General features: G+C 39.3%; 2 protein-coding genes across 5 annotated transcripts; both read left to right on the top strand.

The window, feature by feature from the left end:
• Positions 1-3,243: 3,243 nt before the first annotated feature.
• Positions 3,244-4,050, top strand: LOC115726933. Its single transcript, XM_048280746.1, has 2 exons — positions 3,244-3,380; positions 3,534-4,050. Exons 1-2 carry the CDS (start codon positions 3,244-3,246, stop codon positions 4,048-4,050), a joined length of 654 nt encoding a protein of 217 aa, XP_048136703.1.
• A 12,440-nt stretch (positions 4,051-16,490) lies between these two features.
• Positions 16,491-21,618, top strand: LOC115725914 (chaperone protein dnaJ 16-like). Of its 4 annotated transcripts, XM_030655584.2 has the most exons (12): positions 16,492-16,924; positions 18,468-18,591; positions 18,671-18,753; positions 18,856-18,967; positions 19,046-19,150; positions 20,041-20,091; positions 20,217-20,306; positions 20,398-20,506; positions 20,616-20,764; positions 20,843-20,894; positions 20,987-21,231; positions 21,375-21,618. In XM_030655584.2, exons 1-11 carry the CDS (start codon positions 16,788-16,790, stop codon positions 21,226-21,228), a joined length of 1,254 nt encoding a protein of 417 aa, XP_030511444.1. In that variant the 5' UTR covers positions 16,492-16,787; the 3' UTR covers positions 21,229-21,231; positions 21,375-21,618. The 4 variants fall into 4 exon arrangements, with proteins under 4 accessions (XP_048136534.1, XP_030511444.1, XP_048136533.1 ...); XM_048280577.1 differs by having other exon boundaries at positions 16,491-16,924; positions 18,452-18,591; positions 20,987-21,618; XM_048280576.1 differs by having other exon boundaries at positions 20,987-21,618.
• The last annotated feature ends 827 nt before the right edge of the window (positions 21,619-22,445 follow it).

Below are 22,445 nucleotides of genomic sequence, written 5' to 3'. Positions count from 1 at the left end.
GGCTTGATTGCACTTTTCGTAAATTGTAGGATTCAATTGCACTCCTATGACAAGTTTTAAAACTTTTAATGCATTTATCACTTTAATCCCCTCATGCGTAAGGCTTGGATACCGGCGTGATTAATATTTAGATATTCTTACACTCCTCCTTACATGCAAGCTGGATTTTGGCCTTAGCGTGAAAACATGTAATTAAGGAGGCAAAACTGGAAGATTTAAACTTGGAACCTTGTGCTCTGATACAATGTGAGATTTCCTGCAGGATCACTATCAAAGTTTTTTAGACGAATGTGTGATTTGTTGTTTAATATTCTAACGAAGATAAATGGAACAAATATTTATGTTTTTGCCACCTGAAAAGCGAAACGTAATTTTGGCGAGCACTTTGCAAAGTCTAATGTCTCTAACAATCCATCTCAAAATCACCCGAATATCAAGGGCAAAAGAGCTATCATGCCACTATGTCCCTAGCAATCCTCAACGATATGTACGAGTATGACAATGTAGTATAAGAATTAGATAATCGACATAGATCTTCACTTTTCACACCACTTTATCCAAGTAATTAAAAACAGCAGATCGGGAAAAAGAGGGGATTGGCGCGCAGTTCAACTCCAACTGAAGAAATATCAATGTTGGGTAGATCATATTGCTACTCGAATACCATATGATGTGAGGTAGATCACATTGGCAGTTAGCCATGTGAACACTAGATAACTTTAGCACAAATGAAACACAGATGGATCTCATTCAAAAAAATGCCGTATGACTTCTATATATGTTGAGTCAAAAACTCGATTGACTCACGCTTTATTCATTTCAAAACTACCCTTCACTCATTTCCTCCACTCGAAAATAGCTAATGATAGAATAATTAAATATTAAACTATATTAGATTTTGTGGAACCACTGTCAACTGTTCTAAAAACTTAAGCTGTTAGATGAAAATATTATTTAATATTTATTTACTTTAACGGCTAATATTTTCTCTTTCGAGGAAACTCTCGATCTATTTTTTTTTTTCTTTCGACATCTTCATTCATTGTTTCACGCATGGAGCGCGTGCTCGACTCTAATACAGACTAACCATGTAAATGGGCGGTCCTCCTCTTGCCTTTTTGTTTTTCCCGTTTGTCAAATTTGGCATTCTTGTGGGTCTCCTAAAAAGTTGATAGTAGGGACAACTATCTGGTTGATTCTTTAATTATCATCTTAAGTATGATATAATGTAATATGGCCAAATTAATCAATCAATCAATCAACCAGCCAGCCAACCAACAAAGAGCACCATAATCTAATCTCCCTATCATCTTAAGAGCCTTTGGACCCAAAAAAAAAAAAAAAATAAGTGTAGCCTCCATTATTCATTTATTTCACATGTTAGGATATTGAACTAATGCTTAGTGACACCATGCCCACTTGGGATTCTCTTTCCTAAAGCGAGAATCGAATTTTGATTAGACTTCAAAGGGAAAGAAAAGAAAAAGGGAGTGGGAATAGATGAGCTCGAGAGAGATCTATTGGAGGAGGATAAGTCCACCTTGAAAGATATGGATAGAGACATAGAAAAAAAAAAGACATAGCAGAATCTAGGGTTCTTAGTTTCTTAAATTATATGTTCGAAAAGGTGCACAAGGTGGGGTCCAAACCTAGGCCAAATGTCGTGTAACAAAGCATAATTTTATCGATAATGATGTTAGTTGGAGACTAGTTTAATCCGAGAAAAACATGGTTTTAGGGCATAGAATATAGGTTCGCCCGCTTTCGGAAGATTTGCCAAGATCTCATGAAGACCTTTGGAAGCATATATGCTTACATCATGCCCCAATAGTCACTTTAATTTGTTCGTGAATTCATTATTTTATCATTTAAATTTGGGTATCCTAAGAGGAACTTCTATCAATGGTCAACATAGGCAGATTCTTTAGCGCCTTTTTTAACAACGTTTTTCGATGGGAAATGTTGCCAAGGAAATCATTTTTTGAGTTGAATATGAGAAATCGACCCGATTTCGTGATTTTTGCATCCATTAGTTGAAGTGGAGCATATGGAAATGTGCACCCAGATGCATGAAAACAAGTATTTTTTATTGAGAATAAATCAAATAATAGTATTTGCTTGGCTGTTATGCTAACAGTCTGCTTGGGGCCACAAATAACAAGTAACTATTGTTATTATGGGGTCCACACTTTAAAGATTTTATAGCTCACAATCTATTGTTATTCTTGCAGTCACTAAAAAATTGTTATGCTAGCAAAGTCTTTTTATTTTATTTTTTCATAATTTTCTTTTAATATGAGCTCCGGAAGAGGACAAATGAAACCACTGAGCGTAACTCAAGCTAATCTTTTTTTTGTGGGTTGGAATTAATTAGTCAACTAATCTATTCGGTGTCATTTAGTTACTATTAGATTTGGTGCAAAAAAGTTAGATCCTCTTTACTTTAGGGGTGATTACGTTCCCATCTTCTTTGACTTTTTTTTTTTGTGACTATAGATATTATAACATCTGCCTTTTTTGTCTTTACGCACATGGAATATTTGTTTCAAATGGCCAACTACCAATTCGGAACGTTGATAGCCAATGCCAGTGATTTCGATCCATTTATAAAAAGAAATTATTTGTAAACACAACTTAATTTCAAGCCTGCGTAATGCCAACCTTATTATTGCATGCAGTAGATTCATGTGAGTCATTAATTTTTGTAAGTCTAATTCGAGATTTACATGATCTATGGGCTCATATGTATTAGAGGCAAAAATGACTCTTTTCCATTAAATAGTGCATTTTCTAAAGGGAGATGCTTCTCTAATAGGATGGTACAATCTCAACCGTAGATTCACACATCATCATCGCGTGTTTTGCATGAAACATTTATTGATTGGGAGATCGTGTAGTCGGATATAACCGACACTACTGTTAAACTGTCAAGCTAGCGGCTCCCTTTTTAAAAATACCATTTACTATTCTCCCATTCTACTTTTTATCTGCCTTGACCAAAGGGTAAGGTTCCTGTACCAATGTATAAAATAAGGTGCTCGCATGAAATGCTCAACTCATTCATCGATATTGTTTATTCATACTAATCTTATTTATTAATTGTTGGGAGTTGTGGGTTATACTATAAAAAGGAAGTGATGAAGCTATAAACACCCAAGCCCAAGTGCTAATCAAACCTACCTGCGTACTAGCCTCCTACAAAGACCCACAAATTTTTTTTATCTGTTCCTTTCGATTTTCATCATGTCGAGCAAGTTGGTCTCTAATCTCATTCCTCCTATATGGGACGTCGATATAGGACTCGACAATGGCTCCCTCCGCGGGGATGATTCGTCTTCTTGCGTCCAGAAGCAGCAGAAGAAGAAGTTGAAGCTGTTCGGGTTTGACCTAACGACGATCGACCCCTGCAAAAACCAAGAAGAAGAAGAGGAGGAGGTGGAGGAGGAGGAGGAGGACAACCCAAAATCAGATCTGGTGGAGAGAGATGATCACGAGAGCGTGAACTCATCCAACACGGCCCCATCTTCATCGAGAGACGGCAAGAACAAGGTGCCTCTGGCCAACAGCAACACCGTCGAGAGATCATTGCTGGCTTCGACCCCTGACCCGCGCGGCCGCGACCGAGGGAAGAAGCTCTTCGAGTGCCAATACTGCGCCAAGACGTTCGTGAACTCACAGGCCTTGGGGGGCCACCAGAACGCCCACAAGAAGGAGAGGATGAGGAAGAAGAAGTTGCAGCTCCAAGCCAGGAGAGCGAGCCTCAACAGTTACCTTCAAGCGTATCGAAATTGTTACTCCTCTAATTCTAACGGGGTCCTTGATTTCAGAGGAGGGTCCAATAATGATCAGTGGTATATCGATTCTTCCTCATGCTATGTCTCTGCTCCTGGCAATCCGTTTGCGGTCCCCGATCGGGAGCCCCAGATCAGCTTCGGTGATGCGGCGGATCATCGAGAAGGTCTACCTTTCGGTGGATCGACTCGAGTTCAAAACTGGCACGCTCCCGATGTATTACCGGCTAATACCAGTTATTATCGGCATAAGAAATGAATTTCTGCTGTAACATACGATGAACAAGGTAGATCATCGTTGACACTTGTGTTGTCATGTAATGACTGTGAGATTTATTTATATAAATTATTCTTGTCTCTAACTTTAGCTACAGTAAATAACTTTGCACGAGGTGCACCAACCCTTTACATGTTAGGAAAAAATTGTGACCTGAGTCTTGGATGCGTAAAACATGTGTATCTACGCTAAGTCGAATGGTTCAGATGTATTGAGATGCATGCGATAATTTCCTTTTTGTACAGGAGACCCATGTTTCACTCGGAATAGGAGAGACACCATGTCGAATAACATCTAAGCAAAAGACAAGCCCATGGGAAGATAGGGAAAGCAATTTATTTATCCCGGCGAACTAGTCGGCACATTTGAAGTTACCTAATTTTGAGTTTGAACTTTGAAATGGACGTTCGTGTTCAATTGGGTGTTCCTTCTTTACAGGTATAATTAAAGCACAGATGCCTAAAAGATGACGACTTGATCGGGCATTTTCTTTTGGGGTAACGGTCAATGTGATCAAAGCGTCATGAACCCTTGCAATGTAGAGACATACGTAGTATTTGGGAAATGCATTTGCATAAATGCAAAAAAAATTAAGTTAAAAGGGTTTTGATGAAGTGCAAATAATATTTGCTTTTAGGCTAAAGGATTTTTGCGAAGTGCAAATAGTATTCGATGCATAAAGGACTTTGGTTTAAAAAATATATATATTTGCAACTGTCACCCAACTGAGGTGAAATTGGAAGCTCCAATCATGGCCGTCACCGAGGCCGCCAGCGCACGAGATCTAGGCATTCAGTGACTAGCCGCCGAAGTTGTACGACTTTAGGCGGCCGAGATCTAGGCATTCGTGCGTCGCATGACCCAAGAGGCCGCCACCGAAGTCGTTTGACCTCAAGAGGGCCAAATCTGGGCCTTTGAGCATCGCACGACCCAACGGGCTACTGCCCCAGATCTTCAAAGGGGAGCTCAAGCGATGGACCGTTGAGGCCAGCCAAATATGGAAAATGCAAGTCTCGACTTTCGAGATGCTCCTCACGGCGACTCTCGACCTCGACGAGCCTCGCTAGATCTCACTTGATTTGCGACCCTCCAGATCTCACCGAATAGACCAACTACCAAAGACCACCCTCGTCTAGCCTCATTAACAATGCGAGTCTTGATGCGTGATTGTCAGAGAACCTTGGCGGCCCTCGATTCTGCAAATCTCGCCTCGACCCTCCAAATCTCGCTTGACCTCGGCAATCGTCGACCCTTGACGACACTTGTCCCTCAGAGACTAGAATTGATTCGCGCAATGCCCTTGGTTTACAAAGAGAGAGAGAGAGAGGGGATAAGCAATGGGATAGATGAATCGTGCCAATATTTAAGGGTAAAAAAAGAATACGCAAAACAGGTGAGGGCAAAATTGAAACAAAAAATCTCATTAGTTATGGGCTCCATCATTCGGAAAATGTTGGAGGCTCAATGCTGGTGAGTAGTGGCATTGAGAGAAAAGCTTTCGGGGGACTTTGAAAATGCAATGCATTTTCCCAATAGGCCGCCAAAATTCTTTACCAAACACCGTAACATTTTCATTAAGGGCTTTTAGAGACCCAAAATGTTTTACCAATGTGCTCTCAAACGCATCCTCGTGTAAAAAATCCAGTAACCAAGGTCGAGCATTTGACGCCTTTGCTTATGCTCATAAAAGGTTTTTTAATTTATTTATTTAAAAGCACAAGGGCCTGGAGAACCTCATCTGCCACATGAAGAGACAATCCCGAGAAAGATACATGAGCCGGCAATATGGGCCATGTGCCCATTTTCAACTCTACGAGCCCACACCCCATTGCAGTCTTCATCTCCGTTTCCTTCTTCTCCCGCGAGGCCGAGAGTGACGAGCGAAGAGAAAGATCACCCGTGCTTTCTCCTCCTCATGGCGGTTGCCTTGGAGCTTGGAGGAAGCAGCGATGGGTAATTCAACTCAACAATCGCCGAACCATCGTCGCTGATCGTTGGAAGAAGCTTTGAGTAGGTTGGTCCTGAAAGATTTTATGCACTCCCCCTCAAGCTTAATTTGGCCTTTTGCCTATCTTAGTTAGTACCAAGCGTGGACATATTCATTGCTTTTAGAGCAGTTAGTCGTGGTTTCATAAAATCTTTCATGGTATCAGAGTAAGAGGTCCCGAGTTCAAACTTTTCCAGACTCATATTTGCCTTTCCAATGAATATGTCCGAGCGTGGTTTAATATTTATATATTCCAACACTCCCCCTCACGCTTAATATGGTCTTTTGCCTAAGCACGTACTAAGCCTAAGCGTGTGCATATTCATTGGGGAGGCAAATAGGGACCTGAAAAGGTTTGAACTCGGGACCTCCCGCTTTAATACCATGAAAATTTTGATGGGATCACGACCAACCGCTCTAAAAGCTTACGAATGTGTTTGATTCTTGATCTCAACGTACAATTATTGAGATGATTTTCACTATATAAAGGTATTACGAAGTCTTACATAATGAAACAATACAACAATGGAAAGTAATAATAAAAGGGGTAATCATATTACAAAATTTGTTAATCACTTGATTCTCGCATCTTTGAGAATCGGCGCTTGTGATTTTGATTGATATATCCATATTCTTCTCCCTTGATTGATAAATCAGTGCCTTTAGGTCCCTCTACTTTTCCTTCTCGATGCTCTGTTTTGTAAACTAAGGGGTCACCGGGCTGAGGCTGCCGATTTCCTCGGTCCGACGAGCTTTCCATCTAGTTGCTATGTCGTTTTGACAACAGTAGACCTCTTTTATAGTAGTTTGGTGGTTCGTTTTTCACCTCGCCAGTATCGAACGAATCATTCATTCCCCTTCCCTGTTTTGTACACCAAAGCCGCCTACCGGAGTCATTTCTGTCCAATCCATATTGAAGCCATTTTAGTACTTGTCGGGGTTGTATTTGGTTGTCAGTTTGCTGTTTTGTCTGCCATATGTGCTGTTTTGGACCAATTTTTGGTCAATTTATCACTGTCATGGAGGACTGAAGTTGGGCAGTCCATCGGAGGCTAATTGAGCTGTCGTGGGGGTTATCGTCGCTAGGATCTGGCGAACCGTGGAGCTCCCGGCCTCGAGCGAGCTCCTGCTCACTTGGATCGGCCGAGCTATAGTCGCCGGGACTGCTAAAGCCCCGCAACCGGTGGACGGTGGAGGAGTTGCTGATGATGGAGGAGGGAGGGGGAAGGAGGAAAAAATAAAAAATAAAAAAATCTTTAAAAAAATTATTAAATTTGTATTTCATAAAAGTGTTTTAGCAATTTTTTTTTATCAAATTATTGGAACAAGTATTATATGATTTAGTTAAATATAGAAATGTTTAAAAAATATGAGTCAAGTCGGGTTGGGTATGGGTCATTAAATTTGTACGGTATAAAATTAAATGGGTCAATGACTCAATATAGATTGGACCATATTCGACTCGATTTAAACCCGACCCAATCCACTTGTTTGACACTACATGCATAGCAAATCAACTCGAGATTAACTTTCGACCACAAAAAAAAAAAACTCGAGATTAACACTTACATTACTCTTTTTCTAGGTTTTGTCCTTGTAGATTAGGTGTGGGGTGGTTACATATGGGTGTAATCAAGTCGAGTCGATATGTGCTAAGGCTTGAGCTTGACTCATCCCGTAAATATGACGCTCGAAACTTGACTCGAACTTAATTGAATACTTTTATCTTGTTCATATTCACCTTGAATAAAACTCAACAAACTCGAGCTCAACTAGCTTGACTCGATTTTAAGCATATGGAACTCGGCATACTCTTTTTTTTTTTTTTTCCCGGCTTGGCTCGAAGTACTCACACTCGCCCTTTTGTTTGTGTGTAAAAACATAGTAAAGAAGAAAGGTGTGACTGCATAGTAAAAAGTGATATTATAAACATATTTAACACTATCCGTCACCAAAATAGAAAAAAAAGAAGAACTAATGAAAAAATGAATTACTCCATCAAGTTCAAGACTTGATCTTGTAAAGTATTTTCAGACCGAAACTCAACTCGACAAGCTACTCGAGCTTTAAAAAACGAGAGAAATCGAGCCGGTCACAAGCAAGCAATGAGTCGAGCACAAGTAACTCGTGAATAACTTGACTCGTTTGGATGGACCCTATTGTTACATAATGATCCGCGGTGCCTATGTTCGAATTTTTCTTATGTCCGATTGGACGAACTCGCAGCAGAAGAAGGTCAAGGCGTTCGGGTATCAACCCCTGCAAAAACCATGAAGAAGAAGAAGACGACCCCTTGTGGAGAGAGATGATCATGAGAGCGTGAACTCATCAAACAAAGAACAAGCCACCTCAGGCCAACAGCAACAAGAACGAGAGATCATCATCGGTGTCAACCTCCGACCCGCAGCACAACGATGGTCAATCGAAGAAGCTCTTCGAGTGCCAATGCTATGCCGAGACGTCCGCGAACTCACAGGCCCTGGGGGGTCACCAGGACGCCCACAAGAAGGAGAGGACGAGGAAGAAGAAGTTGCAGCTCCAATTTGTTGTGAACCCTTGCGATTTATTGTGCCATCTTCGAACCCGCTGATATTTACCACATCTCCCGCGTGAAGTGATGAGATACAGTGATGAGAGAGACATGAATATCAAACCATCTCAATATCAATACCCTATTACTCTGTGCCTAAACATTGTCCGGTGTAGATTAGGTTGGGAGTTGTTTACATAACGTGCAATCGAATCGAGTTGAATCGAGTAAAAACGGTACTGGGCTCGGCTCGACTCAATTTGTAATCAACAGTTGGAACTCAACTTGAATTCGATGGAAAGAGAATGGTTTGCTATAAGTATTTGGCCCACTCATCCTTTTTGTCAAGCTGGGTCTAGTATTCTTTTTCTCATCCACAAAAATATGATGTGTGGAAGGGTAAATGATATAGGCTAAATTAAAATTTATGTTTATATTTAAGAAATAAAAAAAATGAAGACATGTAAGTGGTCCAAGCAGTCCGATTCTCTCTTGGAATTGGACCGACCGTAACTAGTTCCAATTTTATGGAACCGGACTGACCGTAACAAAGCCTCCGGGAACTGGACAAACTCGGCTAGACCGGATGGCTCAACCAGTCTTAAGTGTATAGAATTCAGCGACACGCTAAGCTCGAATTACTCAAATTCGCCCTTTTTGTTTATTTTTAAATAAAGGAGAAATTGTACTTACATAAAAAAAAATATTGCAAATATCTTTCATATTGTATGCAATCAAAATAGGAAAAAACACGTAATGAAAAAATCAAATACTCAACCAGGCTCGCAATTCAATCGAGTAAAGTATCTTTACGGTGTATCTGTTTCTCTAAAAGTTTTACGATAAAAAAAAATATTTTCCAAGAAAATCATTTCCAAGGAAAATGGTTAGTTTTCATCTGATTTGGTTGTTGAGGAAAAGCGATTTCTTTCTTACCAAAAGAGGAAATCGCTTTCCTCCGATGTAAGCTTGTCGTTTTCAATCTACGCAAAATGTTTATGTAGATCAATTAATTATGCGCCATTCAAGCACCAAAAGTCGGAAAACAATTCCTCCTCGTGCCTGTCTAGGCGATCAGAGCACTGGTAGCTTGACTAGCTTGCACTCCTATTATTACATAATGATCCACCATGCCCGTGTGTTTCTTATGTTCGAATAAAACGACCTGGGAAGCCTTCTAGGATATCACCTGTTGTTCTAAACAGGAGGAAAAACACTGATGGGCTGCTTTACTAGGAGGCTTAATCCAAGCCCAGGATTTATAATAAAGTAAGAATTTGCTTTTGTCTCGCTTTCTGTTAAATTCCGAAATTGTCCTTGCATCAAAAGTGTTAGGTATTCTAAGATTAATATAACGAGCATTCAAACAGGTCAACTCTAATATGTTAGGATTCGATGCACAATCAAGTCGAAGTAAAACGTAAAGCGAGAAAGAAAAATTGAGACACAATATTTTATCGTAATTCACCCTTAAACTAGAGCTAGGTCCAGGAAACGATTCCACTATAACTCGCACCTCGCAACTCTAGTTACATCGCTCAATTACAAGTGAAAAATTGTATACACAGAGGTAGCTATTCATGAGCCCAAACCCAACCTATTAATGAAAAATTATGAGCTTCAATCGTAAAAGTCCTATGGTGTCAAAAAGTGGTACCCCTTTGAGACCCTAGCTGGAGCGACTCCCCCGAACCCCCGCCCACTCAACGTGGAGTGGGACCCATGTGCTTTCCCGTCGTAGCGTATGAATCACGTCCCAAATATAATCGACATCCTGTTTGGTTCAACATTAGGAAAATGTCTTTGCAAAAATACAAATACCTTTAGGTTAAAGGAGATTTTCAAAATGTAAATAGTGTTTGGTAAAATGTGTTTTAAAAATATTTTAGAAAGCAACTTTAATGTAAATGCCGTTTGGTAAAAAATACCCACCGTCAATAATTTGATTTTTTAATTACTTTTTTAAATTTTTTTCTCGTTTTCTTTTCCTTCTTCCTCCGTTAATTTCTTCTTCGCCTATTGTCGGCCATGACGGCGGCCGGTGAGCCGAGACCCAACCTCGTTCACTTGAGGTTGAGCCCAGTCAAGCCAGATTCGACGAGGTTCGGTCTCCCTTAAGGCTGCCGACGCCGAGGGTAGCCTCGCTTGCTCGAGGCCAAGCCAAATCCAGCGATGCCAAGGCTCTCATCGTCGAGCCTCGAGTGAGCTGGCCGGTGTGTCATGGTCAATCGTTGAGCGACCGCTGTCATCGAGGTCCGCGGTCGGTCGAGGAAGGAGGAAGCAGGTGGAGGAAGAAGGAGCAAAGGTAAAAACGAAAAGAAAAAGAAAAAAGAAAATAAAGAAGAAAATAAGAAGATTAAAAAAATAAAAAAATTATAGTTGTATTTCAAAAATACGACTTTTCAAAGTATCTCCGGTGCTACTTTGGGTTAAAGGCTTTTAGAAAGAAACTTTGATGTAAATGCCGTTTGGTAAAAAATACCCACTATCAATAATTTGATTTTTTAATTATTTTTTTCAAATAAATATTATTTTTATTTTTAATTACTTTTTTAAAATTTTTTCTCATATTCTTTTCCTTCTTCCTTCGTTAATTTCTTCTTCGCCTATTGTCGGCCATGACGGCGGCCGGTGAGCTGATACCAAACCTCGTTTACTTGAGGTTGAGCCCAGCCGAGCCGGATATGACGAGGCTCGGTCTCCCTCGAGGTTGCCAACGCCGAGGCTCGCCTCACTCGCTAAAGGCCAAGCCATATTCAGCGATGCCAAGGCTCTCATCGCCAAGCCTTGAGCTCGCCGGCCGGTGTGTCATGGTCAATCATCGGGCGACCGCTGTCATTGAGGTCCGCGGTCGGTCGAGGAAGGAGTAGCAGATAGAGGAAGGAGGAAGCAGGTGGAGGAAGGAGGAGGAAGAAGGAGCAAAGGTAAAAAAGAAAAGAAAAAGAAAAAAGAAAATAAAGAAGAAAATAAGAAGATTAAAAAAATAAAAATTTATAGTTACATTTTGAAAATATAACTTTTCAAAGTACTTTCGGAGCTACTTTGGGTTAAAGGCCTTTAGGAGCATTTGAAAATGCAATTGCATTTTTCCAAAGTTAAGCAAAAAATGAATCAAACGCTATTTGTATTTGGCTAAGGGACTTTTGAGCCCCAACGTCCCTTCCAAGTGCTGAACCAAACATGCCCAAAAAACACTTAGCGTATAATAATAATCTTCATGCTTCATACTGTAATCTTATTTGGTGCTGATTATAATGATGTTCGTGCTTCACATGCCCCTGTACAAAATGACAACCCGTTAGTTGTGGCACCCTTGTTAATTCGACAATGGTCCCCGAGCTGAAATCACCCTCTTTCTTTTCTTTTCCCGTTCATGAGCATGCCTTAGAAAATTGTTCACCGTCTCCCTGACGTCAATTATTGGATTAAACTTAGGAAAAGATAGAGCATACACCATCCGATGGAAAAGCGTGTAAAGGAAATTCTACACACGGCATCATCGATTCGAAATCGATTTTATTGTTTCGCTGAATCAACAAATGATGTGAATGGAGTGATTTATTGGTTCTTAAATAGGAAACACGATTTGACGAGAAAATTAAGAGTACGAGAACTGGAGGTGATCGCGACTAGACATGTCAAGAGCACTGGAATGTAAATATTACAGGAAGATAAAGTCGACTAGCACGGCTGGTCGCGAGATTGTCGGCTCCACAGCTTGGATAACTTGCTTTGTTTCTAATCTATCGCCAAATTATTTCAGTATTGACCCTCTTGTCGGCTGAACAATGCCTCATTCCCCAACACTCACACCTCAGGACTAAGTGACTTTCCTTCGCTGATGTTGTCGGCAATTACTTAATTGCCCTGTCCACCATCCATATTTACCGACTGACACCCGTGGCGATTAGCAAATTTTACTCGGGCTCTCCTAATCCGGGTCGTCGGGTCGGCGGGTCGGGATCCTCATGAACGGAGTCTTATTTGAAATTGGTCAACCTAAATATTAAGTGGTTAAGTGCCGCATTTAAATGCGCCTTTGATCGCGACAACATCCATCTCTAAAGTAAGTTTGCAACCCATGCGACGAACCTTATGAACGGAGTCTTTTATTCAATATGCATGTATGTGGACATGATTTTATATGTAAAGACTAGTAAAATAGAAATACACAAATCACGTGTCGGCGGAAAAAAAAAAACGATACTAAAGTTTCATTTATTTCATGAAAAATAAAATAAAAAATATTTTCTTAAAAATGATTTAATTCTGTTGCTTCAAATAAGTAGCCAATGAAAAATTTTCTTCTTATCGACATAAATTTATGTCTCAACAATTTTCGGGACGATGAAAATATTTTTCGTTTTTTCATTTTTGTACGCATTATGAGCAATCATTTTTAGAAAAATATTTTTCAAATCATTCATTTTTCGAAAACAAATGGAGCTTTAGTGTTATCATGAATGAATGATATAGTCAATCATTGATAAAAGTATCAAAATGGAGTTTTAAGACATTTTTGGTACTTTTCTCGTCGATTAATAGCACGGATGAGAGGCGATTATGGTATAATCACTACACTGAGATCATTTTTTGTCAAGTGTGTTATCAGTAAGGAAATAAGACAATTCGAACTGTTTTATAGATAATCTCGCCACGCAATAATAAGAAAATACGATAAAATTAGCACGTATATATGTGTTTAACATTCTAGAGGCTTTTAAAAGCTAAAACACGCTGCGAGGCTCTTCTTGATTGTAAATGCACATAAGTAATGCACGAGACATGTAATTAATTTTTGTTGGTAGGAGTCAAGGCATTGGTAGGTATGTTTGGCGACATTCGTAAATGCAAGCGACAATCAGACTCATTTCTCAAACGACGTCAACCGTTAATCTTGCCGCAATTTATTTCCTGTGCACGGCCCCCAATTCATCAAAAACTCCACCCGCTCTTCGTAATTCGACTTGCACGGAAGAGAAAAATTCATCCATCGGCGAAATTAATATGTTTTATTATATACACGTGATCTCTCGATTTCGAGAGAATTTTCGTTTTTTCTGACAATTCCCATAAACGCCTCAAGGCAGAAGATAGAGACTCAATGAAAATGATCATCATCTCAACTTGACCCAGCCCAACCCAATCCGAACCAATCGATTCTCTTTGTGAGGAGGATGAAACGTCCTAATCTGAGCTTAATCCACCAAGCTTTTGTGTGAACCCACCACTACAGTAACATAAGTTGTGGATTAGAGCATAGGAAACGTCCCAACAACAATAATTATTGCGTCATCATAGATCCGGCGTCAAAAGTGTACATACATTAAGGTCTAATACCCAAAAAAGCTTCAACTTTAGCATTTGTGATGATTATATTGAAAATTTTTGCTTGTCTCATAAAAAACCTCCAACTGTCCCAATTCTACCCCCAAACTTTTATTTTTATCTAAATTCTATAGGTCTAGTACTAAAAAAACCCTCAACTTTAGCATGTATCCCAATTATATCCGAAATTTTTTTATCTCATAAAAAACCTCCCGACACTTACTTTTGTCCCAAATCTACCACCGTCGACCTTCCGCCCATAATCATCATTAGTTAATCCTATTTAGTATTTCCACGTCGTTGATGAATCACATCTCAACAAAGCTGGCATGGAAAAACTCCAGAACTTCTTTTCTGTTGTTTGCTTCCCATGCATATTGCCTGGACATACGGAATCACTCAAGACGGCGCATTTCGTATTCTCTTGAGCACTAAATATCCCAAAGAACGGCTAAACATAAAGATATTTGGACGAACAATATAAAATCTCGTCGTCCCCGAAACTTATTATATCTAAATTTTGAAATTTATTGGTAAGTTCGGCGAGAAAATTCGAGCAACGTGGGATTAAATAATGATGATTATGGACGGACGGCTGACGATGGTAGAATTAAGATAAAAGTAAAATTTGGGGTTTTCTTATAAGAAAAAGAATTTTCAATTATAATTGGGACAGATGCTAAAGTTAATGATTTTTTGGGTATTAGATCAGTAGAATTAGGATAAAAATAAAAGTTAGGGATTTTTTATAAGATAATTTTTTTTTTAATCTAATTGTCACGAATGTTAAAGTTAGAAGTTTATTTTGAGTGTTAGGCCCATATATTAATATTAAGATGGTGAAAAAAATAAGGTAATGATGTCCGATAATCACAATCAAGATCAATGGGTGGTGTTAGCGGATGAGGTTTCATCGTCAGTCCACCGCATTGATTGCGATGAGCCTTTTGATTGCAAGGCGGAAGCTCATCGTCCAATCCAATCAACCCAGCGTCTTTGTCATTACGGATTCCCGACTCTACCCCCGCCGGTGATTTGAAACTACTGTATTTGTTGGTTGGGCCCCGCCGCCGCTCTCCTCCATGCGCCTCTGTGCGCAATGCGCATCTCGGTGACGAGGTTAGAGGCGGGGGGCTGGCCGGTGCGCCGCACCACATGAAATGAAACTTTATTCTTCGGAAGAAAGTCGCCAAAAGTCCGAAATTAAGTTTTCATGCGATAAATTTATCCCGATTTTTTTATTTTATGACGGATGACATATTTACTTACCCTTTGTCTTAATTCAGATGATTTTTCAGCACTTTTATTGTATTTAAGCTACGTGAGCGCCACATCGATACCATTTGCCTTTTGTCATCCATGTAGATAAACTTCTAATTGTGCTCGTTAATGGAATCTTAATGGAAAATAAATGTTCTATGTAAGTACAAATTTTTCTTTTTTTTTTTTATCTAAATGTGCATAGTTTTTTTTTTTGTGACTTTTTCACTTATTCTTTTTTGTGGGGGCAATGTCGTTTGATTGCGTCGTCTCGATTTTTTTTAAGCTCGAAAAGCAGTTTTCCATGTGAGAACATTATATTACAAATAAAATCGGCTAATTCCCATCCCAACTCCACATAATACATACGGTGGCTAGTAAAATAGAATAGAATATGATTAGACAAAAAAAATCGGCTAATTCCAAAAATAAACTCAACATGATTTATTATCCCCAAAGCAAAGAAATTTTATTTTCACGATAAAATAAGATTCTATTTGTCTTCGGATTTAACATAATTACAGTTTACGAGTGCAAGATATCAAGGCGCACAAAATAAGAAAATGTACAATAACAAAAATAAACGGAATGTTTTCGTTCTAACAAGTAATATTTTATGATTCTTAAAAGCCGTATTTTATTTTCAACAGAGCATTAAAAACTTTACCAAATGGATAATAATGATCCATATAGGGTAGTTGATGATTAAAACTATCTTTTTAGGCTACCACTCATGTTCCTAATTTTAGAGGAGAAAATTGCATTCAGTGTAACTAAAATTTGATCTCACGTTCATTACCAAAAATTAATTTCACTAAAGCTCTCTTTATTTCACGAAGATAGAATGATTTGAAAAATATTTTCCTAAATATTTATTTGTTTCAGATAAAATAGTTACTTATTGAAAAACGTTTTTGCCATTGACAATCAATTTATTTTTAAACATTGTTGTTACTTGTTAAAAAAAATCATAGTTGATGGTATAAATATTTTTTGTTTATTTATTTTTTAAAATAATGCAAAAGATCATTTTTAAAAAAAATATTTTTTGAATTATATATTTTTTTACGGAACAAACGGAATCTAAATCTATATCAACATTTTTGCCATTAAGGTTCGATATCATGGAAGGATCACACCACGTGCGAGGCGCGTGCAGCAAGCACCTCAAGATGGCGTGGTGCGCACAGGGGCGTAAGGTAATGTCCCCAACTACCACACCCATCAACTCCGGGAGATTTTGAAAGATAAGATCTGCACCCGAAAAAAAAATAAAAAGAACAACGAAAAACAAACAAACAAACAAACAAAAATTTTAACACCTAATTTCCCCTCCAAATTCTCGCTCCTCTCTGTCTCTTTCCTATCTCTCTCTCTCTCTATCTCTCCAGCGAGCTCTTGCTTGGAGAGGATCTTCGTGGGGTGTTGTTCCTCTCTCTCTCCGTCCTCTTCTCCCCTACGGTTTCCCCTGTCGCGCCCACACTTCCGTCCGAAGCGGCACGCTCCTCCGCGGCTGGACTGGAAATGGGGGACGACCGGTGGATTTCATGCCGATTCTGGAGACGCCGGAGCGATTTCGATTTCTAGGGTTTTTGGAGGCCGCCCCCCGCGAGAATGCCCGCTCACAAGTCGAAGTCGGAGAAGCACAATGCGGCGAAGCAGATCCGGCGGGACCCTTACGAGGTTCTCGGCGTCGCCAGGAACTCCACGGATCAGGAAATCAAGAGCGCTTACCGTAGGATGGCTCTCAAGTACGTTAATGGCCTTCTCTGTCGTGTTTTCCTTTCCCTTTCTTAGTTCTTTGGATGCGTGTTGCTCCGGGGATTTGTGCGTATTGGGTTGAATTCTCGTGGTTGTGGTTGGATTTGCCTTCCTAGTGACTGAATGGGTCACTGCTCAAGGGTTGGCGATTGACAACTATGCCTGTTTGTTGATGCGGACATGCCATTAGTGGCTTCTTATTGGTTTTTGGAGGCAGTTCTATTAACATCTGAGACTATCAAATGCTAGAACTGGTCTAATTTGTATCGCCCATAAGGTTCTTTATTTGAGTTGTGTGTGTAGCCACTGGAGTCGAGTAACCTTATGCCGATGTGTATATACTATGTGCGGTGAATTCTAAGGGGGCAGATCTTGTCTAGTTCTATAGTACGATGAGCTTGTGTCGAAAAGCGGAGTTTGATTTATACGGGAAAGAGGTGAACTTCAGGAAGATATAGTGAAGCTGGGTGTGGAACATCTATAGGAGAGCATTCCGGGCTTTATTTCTTGATTACGGCGATTGATCAGCAGTTATGCTTCGCTTGTATGGTTTTAGTGTTAGCTTAGCTTGTTTTCTGTTTGTCCTGTATAAGAAGAATGTGAAGGCACATTCAGGTAGTTTATTTGATCTTGATGAGGAAGTACCTTGAGCTGAAGTTTGCTACAGTCAGTACCAGGACGAAGAATTTGACCAAACCTTAGTCCAGCTCCTTATCTTGATTTTCTGGGTTTATACCTGATCAGAGCAACTTCACAGCGATTGTCTGCTAAGGACTCGATGCTTCCATCCATGCATTAGACCGATATTCCATGAGTCTAATAGCCTGACATTTAATCACGTGGTTGATTTGGTGGTGTTGAGAATAAAACCTGTTGCTGTACCAATAAGCCAATCCCAGAGGGTTATGCTATTCATTCATTGTGAGAAGAATGAAGAGATTGGATATTGTATAAGGAGATGCCTATATGGATCAGTGGACTCAATCTTGTATGATCTCTGAAGCTTAATCAATCATCTTGAGCAGAATGTTATCTGTGAAATTGAGGCGGTAGTAAGTTATGATTATTTGGTTTCATGAAATTAATGAAGACATGAGAACGAGATGTGATGGACATAAAATAATCTCAGAATCTACATCTTGACGTCTTTACAAACTTGGTTGATTGTATACCATTGCTAATAGGCAATTGGTTGCTAGTGGATGGAGTATTTTGAGTTGGGATATTGGCTGGCTATATGTGAACCATGTGGCGGCGGCGATCTGCTTCTTGAATTTAATGTCTTTGACATCCCATACTGTCTTATGTTGCTTGTTTCATAGGAGATGGTTTTGACTAGCTCTTTTGTAGTGTGAAAGCTTCTACTATGCAACAGAGCTGCTTTGAACACATTTGTGACAAATATATTTCAGATGGGAAGAGCATGCTAAAGAAGTTTTTGTTTCCTTTTCCATTTTGTTTCGAGATTATTCTTCAATATTTTCTCGCCGTTGGTGATAGTGCTCAATTTGAAATAGATGATTGCAATTTTAGGTATCATCCTGACAAGAATGCAAATGATCCTAAAGCTGCCGATATGTTTAAAGAGGTTACATTTTCGTATAACGTCCTTTCTGATCCTGACAAAAGGCGCCAATATGACACTGCTGGTTTTGAGGTAAGATAAGCTTACCAGAATTTCTCCTGATATTTTATGTTGTTTGATGCCGCTTGAGATATTGCTGTTGTGTTTGTAGGCTGTTGAATCAGAAGGTCAAGAGCTAGAATTAGACCTTTCTAGCTTGGGAGCTGTGAATACCATGTTTGCTGCATTGTTCAGGTAATGTTTTACCAAGTATATCACTGGATGATCCTCATCATTCACGAGCTATATGAATAAATGAGTAACATTTCTGATTATAATCTATGTTTGGGCTTTTAGTAAACTTGGTGTACCGATTAAGACAACTGTATCTGCAACTGTTCTGGAGGAAGCTCTCAATGGCATGGTTACCATTCGTCCACTTCTACTTGGGAAGCCTATTTCTAAGAAAGTGAGGTGCTTTTTTAAATGTATAATTTTGTATTTGCTTGTGTTATGATGCTCATGTGTATGTTTTGTGAACAAGCAGGTTGAAAAGCAATGTGCTCACTTCTATTCTGTCACAATAACAGAGGAGGAAGCCCGATCTGGATTTGTATGCCAAGTGCAATCATCTGACAAAAGCAAATTCAAGGTCCATTCATCTCACAATTAGTTGCATAGACCATGTGATTTTTTCCAAGTAGGTGATGAAAAAGTTCACTACTACTGTGAAGAAGGCAATTGCTTGCATGTTGTGTTCTTATTGCCAGAGTCTATGTTTGTATGGTCTCTGAATCCCTTCAATTTTGCCAACTGTATGTTTTCTCCAAGGGAAGTAAATGTCAGACATTAACACCCTGTGACGAGCTTGAAATTCTGGATAGCTGTGTAGCTATATGCTGAAGTTTTACTCATCTAGTGGGAATTATGCTTGTCTTGTATGAATGAACTGACAGGCTATAATTAGCATCTCTCTTGAAAATGAGTTGAGTATCCCCATTTTCTTTAATCTTTCGAAATGCTAAAATGAATTGTTGGACCGATTAACTTACTGAACTTTCAAGCTTCTAATAGCTTATCTTCTTTTGTTTATGTGTCCTATCAGTTGACATGTTAATGAACATAGAGCTGCTTTCATTGTTCATGCATTTTCAAATATTTCCTCAGCACTATCAGCATCTGTTGAACATGAAAGAGTCTGGATATTGAATATTTTAGTGTCTAATGCATCTTAGTTAATTGAGTGACTTACCTGTTATCATTTAGTGGAAATATTTGTCCCCTGCTGAATCTTCTAACTGCTTTCTTTCATCCACTACCTTCACTCTGACTCTATAATATGGGACTATTCCTCAATTACCTGGAGTTTTGGCATGTTATGCCTTTTTTTTGGGTCATCTCTATGATTTTTCGTTTTCAGCAGTCATTTCTCATTTGATTTTGGTGGGCATCGTCCTTCATTTGATTTTGCTAAAAAAAATTAAAAGGATTGTATAGCTACTAACGAACTCCTTCTTATCCTATTTGGTTGGTTTGATGCAGTTGTTGTACTTCGATCAGGAAGTTAATGGTGGATTGAGCCTCGCTCTACAGGTATCATCCTATTGCTTTTTTTTTTAATCAACTCTTTTGTGCTGTAGCTTCATTAGTTGCTACTTTTTTTCTGTAGAATTATGTTTATGTTACCAAGTACTTTAAACCTTATCATTCTTGTGCAGGAGGATGGTGCGAAAACTGGAAAAACAACATCTGCTGGAATGTTTTTTCTTGGCTTTCCGGTTTATCGGTTGGATCAGACAGTCAATTCGGTGAGCTAATGATTTAAATAAAAGGAGCTCTTGTCAGTCCCAATTTTAAATTTGCTTCACTGCTTAGGATTATTATTTTGGATCACTGTAGATGACTGCTGCCAAGGATCCAGATGCAGCCTTCTTCAAAAAGTTGGATGGATTTCAGCCATGTGAATTAACTGAACTGAAGGCTGGCACGCATGTTTTTGCTGTTTACGGTTGGTTCTTTTTATACTTTCTTTTGGCTTATTCTCAATTGAGTGTACGATAGGAAGGATTTCAGTGGCATCTGTAAGTTTTAGTTGATCTTCTTTTTCATGGCATTAGGTGACAACTTCTTCAAAAGTGCAAGCTACACAATTGAAGCTCTTTGTGCGGCACCGTTTACAGAAGAGAAGGAACATCTTAGAGCTGTGGAAGCTCAAATTTTGACAAAAAGGGCCGAGTTGTCAAAGTTTGAAACTGAATACCGAGAGGTTTTCATGTTAATTTAACCAAGCATCATTTTCTTCGTTACAGCATTGTTTCATGATTCTCATGAAGGCTATTGACAGGTGCTGGCACAATTTACAGAGATGACTAGTAGATATGCACAAGAAATGCAAGCAGTGAGTGTCGATAGCAGAAGCTGAGCACTTAATAATTGTCTTTTTTTCTTTCACCTATCTGCTCAGGGACATGCTTCAATTTTCTCAACTACTTCTCTATGTTAAATTTGCAGATAGATGAGCTTCTAAAGCTGAGAAATGAAATTCATGCCTCTTACACAACTTGTCCACACTTGAAGCGAAGTATAAGTAAAAGCAAGAGCAGAGGATCTTCTAAGGAGGCTAGAGAAGAAAGCCAAGTGAGAGAGAAGAAGTCCACGGCAAGGGAGAGGCCTAGGAAGAAGAAATGGTACAATATTCATCTAAAGGTTGATAAGAGGAAGGCTTGTTAGAGGGTAAGAGTTATTAGTCAATGATTTTATTGCATAACTGCAGGAGATAATGAGCTCGAGGGAGCTATATTTGCAATAATGGATGGGCAACTTGAGTCTTCATATTCTTGTTCAAAAAAATGCTACCTGTTGGTTTATTCACGCAGGCTAAGAGAAATTTGCGTGTTGGCTGAGATGTCAATGATGCTGTGGAGGTTATGGTTCTGCTAAAAACTTTAGCCTACCACTTAAAAGGCGACAACAGCTCATTGTTAATGTAAAGTTCCTCCCCTTTTCCTTAATTCATTCCCTTGATCTCTTGTTATCAGTATTTGAGCTGATAACACGTGTATATCGCTCAACTTATTCTTGAAGCTTCTTCACTTTGGACGAGTAGATTCTCTGTACGGACTCTTGGTGTCCCGGTGATGTGTTTGCATACATTTATCTTCCTATCCTCTCATTATATCCTTGAAGTTCCTCTTGCAATGTCGTCTCATGTTCTGTAACTGGATCCATGTTTTGTCGCGGCTATTGATGGAACTGCATTTGAAGTGCTGAAGGCTCAGAAACAGGCAATAGTAGTAAGAAACAGCTTGACTTGCTATTAAATGATGTGTGCTTTTAAATTCCTGAGGAACAGTTGCTGGGAGGATTGGATAACAAAATACATTTTAAGAATCGAAGGCTTTTGTTTGGGGGATCATAGAAAGGGCTTAAGCTATGACTTGGCCTCCTGTCTCCTGCCCTAATGAAACAATTCCAGTTATGGTTTTTTGGTTTCTGGTGGTCGTATCCTTTTCAGTTTTGAGAAGGTCAAAGATAGACGGTACAAGAGCTGCTCATGCATTGTTCTGGGTCTGATAAACTTTTTACAGTGACGATGATGTGCGAATTTATCCACAAACCGACCCATTTAATTACAAGTTTTAACTTTTGCTAAATCACATTGTTTTCCGCACAATGATTTCCTTAAAAAATAATAATTGTTTCGGGAAAAAAAGGCAGACCGGCGGCTGTTGTTAAAATTTCACTGCAGGAAAATAAATTGGATCCCTTCTTTCTGGTATAACGGGTCTATGTCTATCTATCTAATCATGATCGAATCCATCTTTTTGATGAGGAAGAAGGCTCAATTGCTGGGCTCCCGAGACAGTTTTCCCCGTGCTCAAGATTCCAAGGCCATGACCAAAAGGCAGTAGAATAATTCAAAGCGTGAAATCTTCAGTAATTCCCAA

This window comes from Rhodamnia argentea, chromosome 6 (assembly GCF_020921035.1).
Source record: "Rhodamnia argentea isolate NSW1041297 chromosome 6, ASM2092103v1, whole genome shotgun sequence".
Classification (NCBI taxonomy): Eukaryota; Viridiplantae; Streptophyta; class Magnoliopsida; order Myrtales; family Myrtaceae; genus Rhodamnia; species Rhodamnia argentea.
The sequence above is the reverse complement of the archived record's forward strand: the minus strand, read 5'-3'. Positions and strand labels throughout refer to the sequence as shown.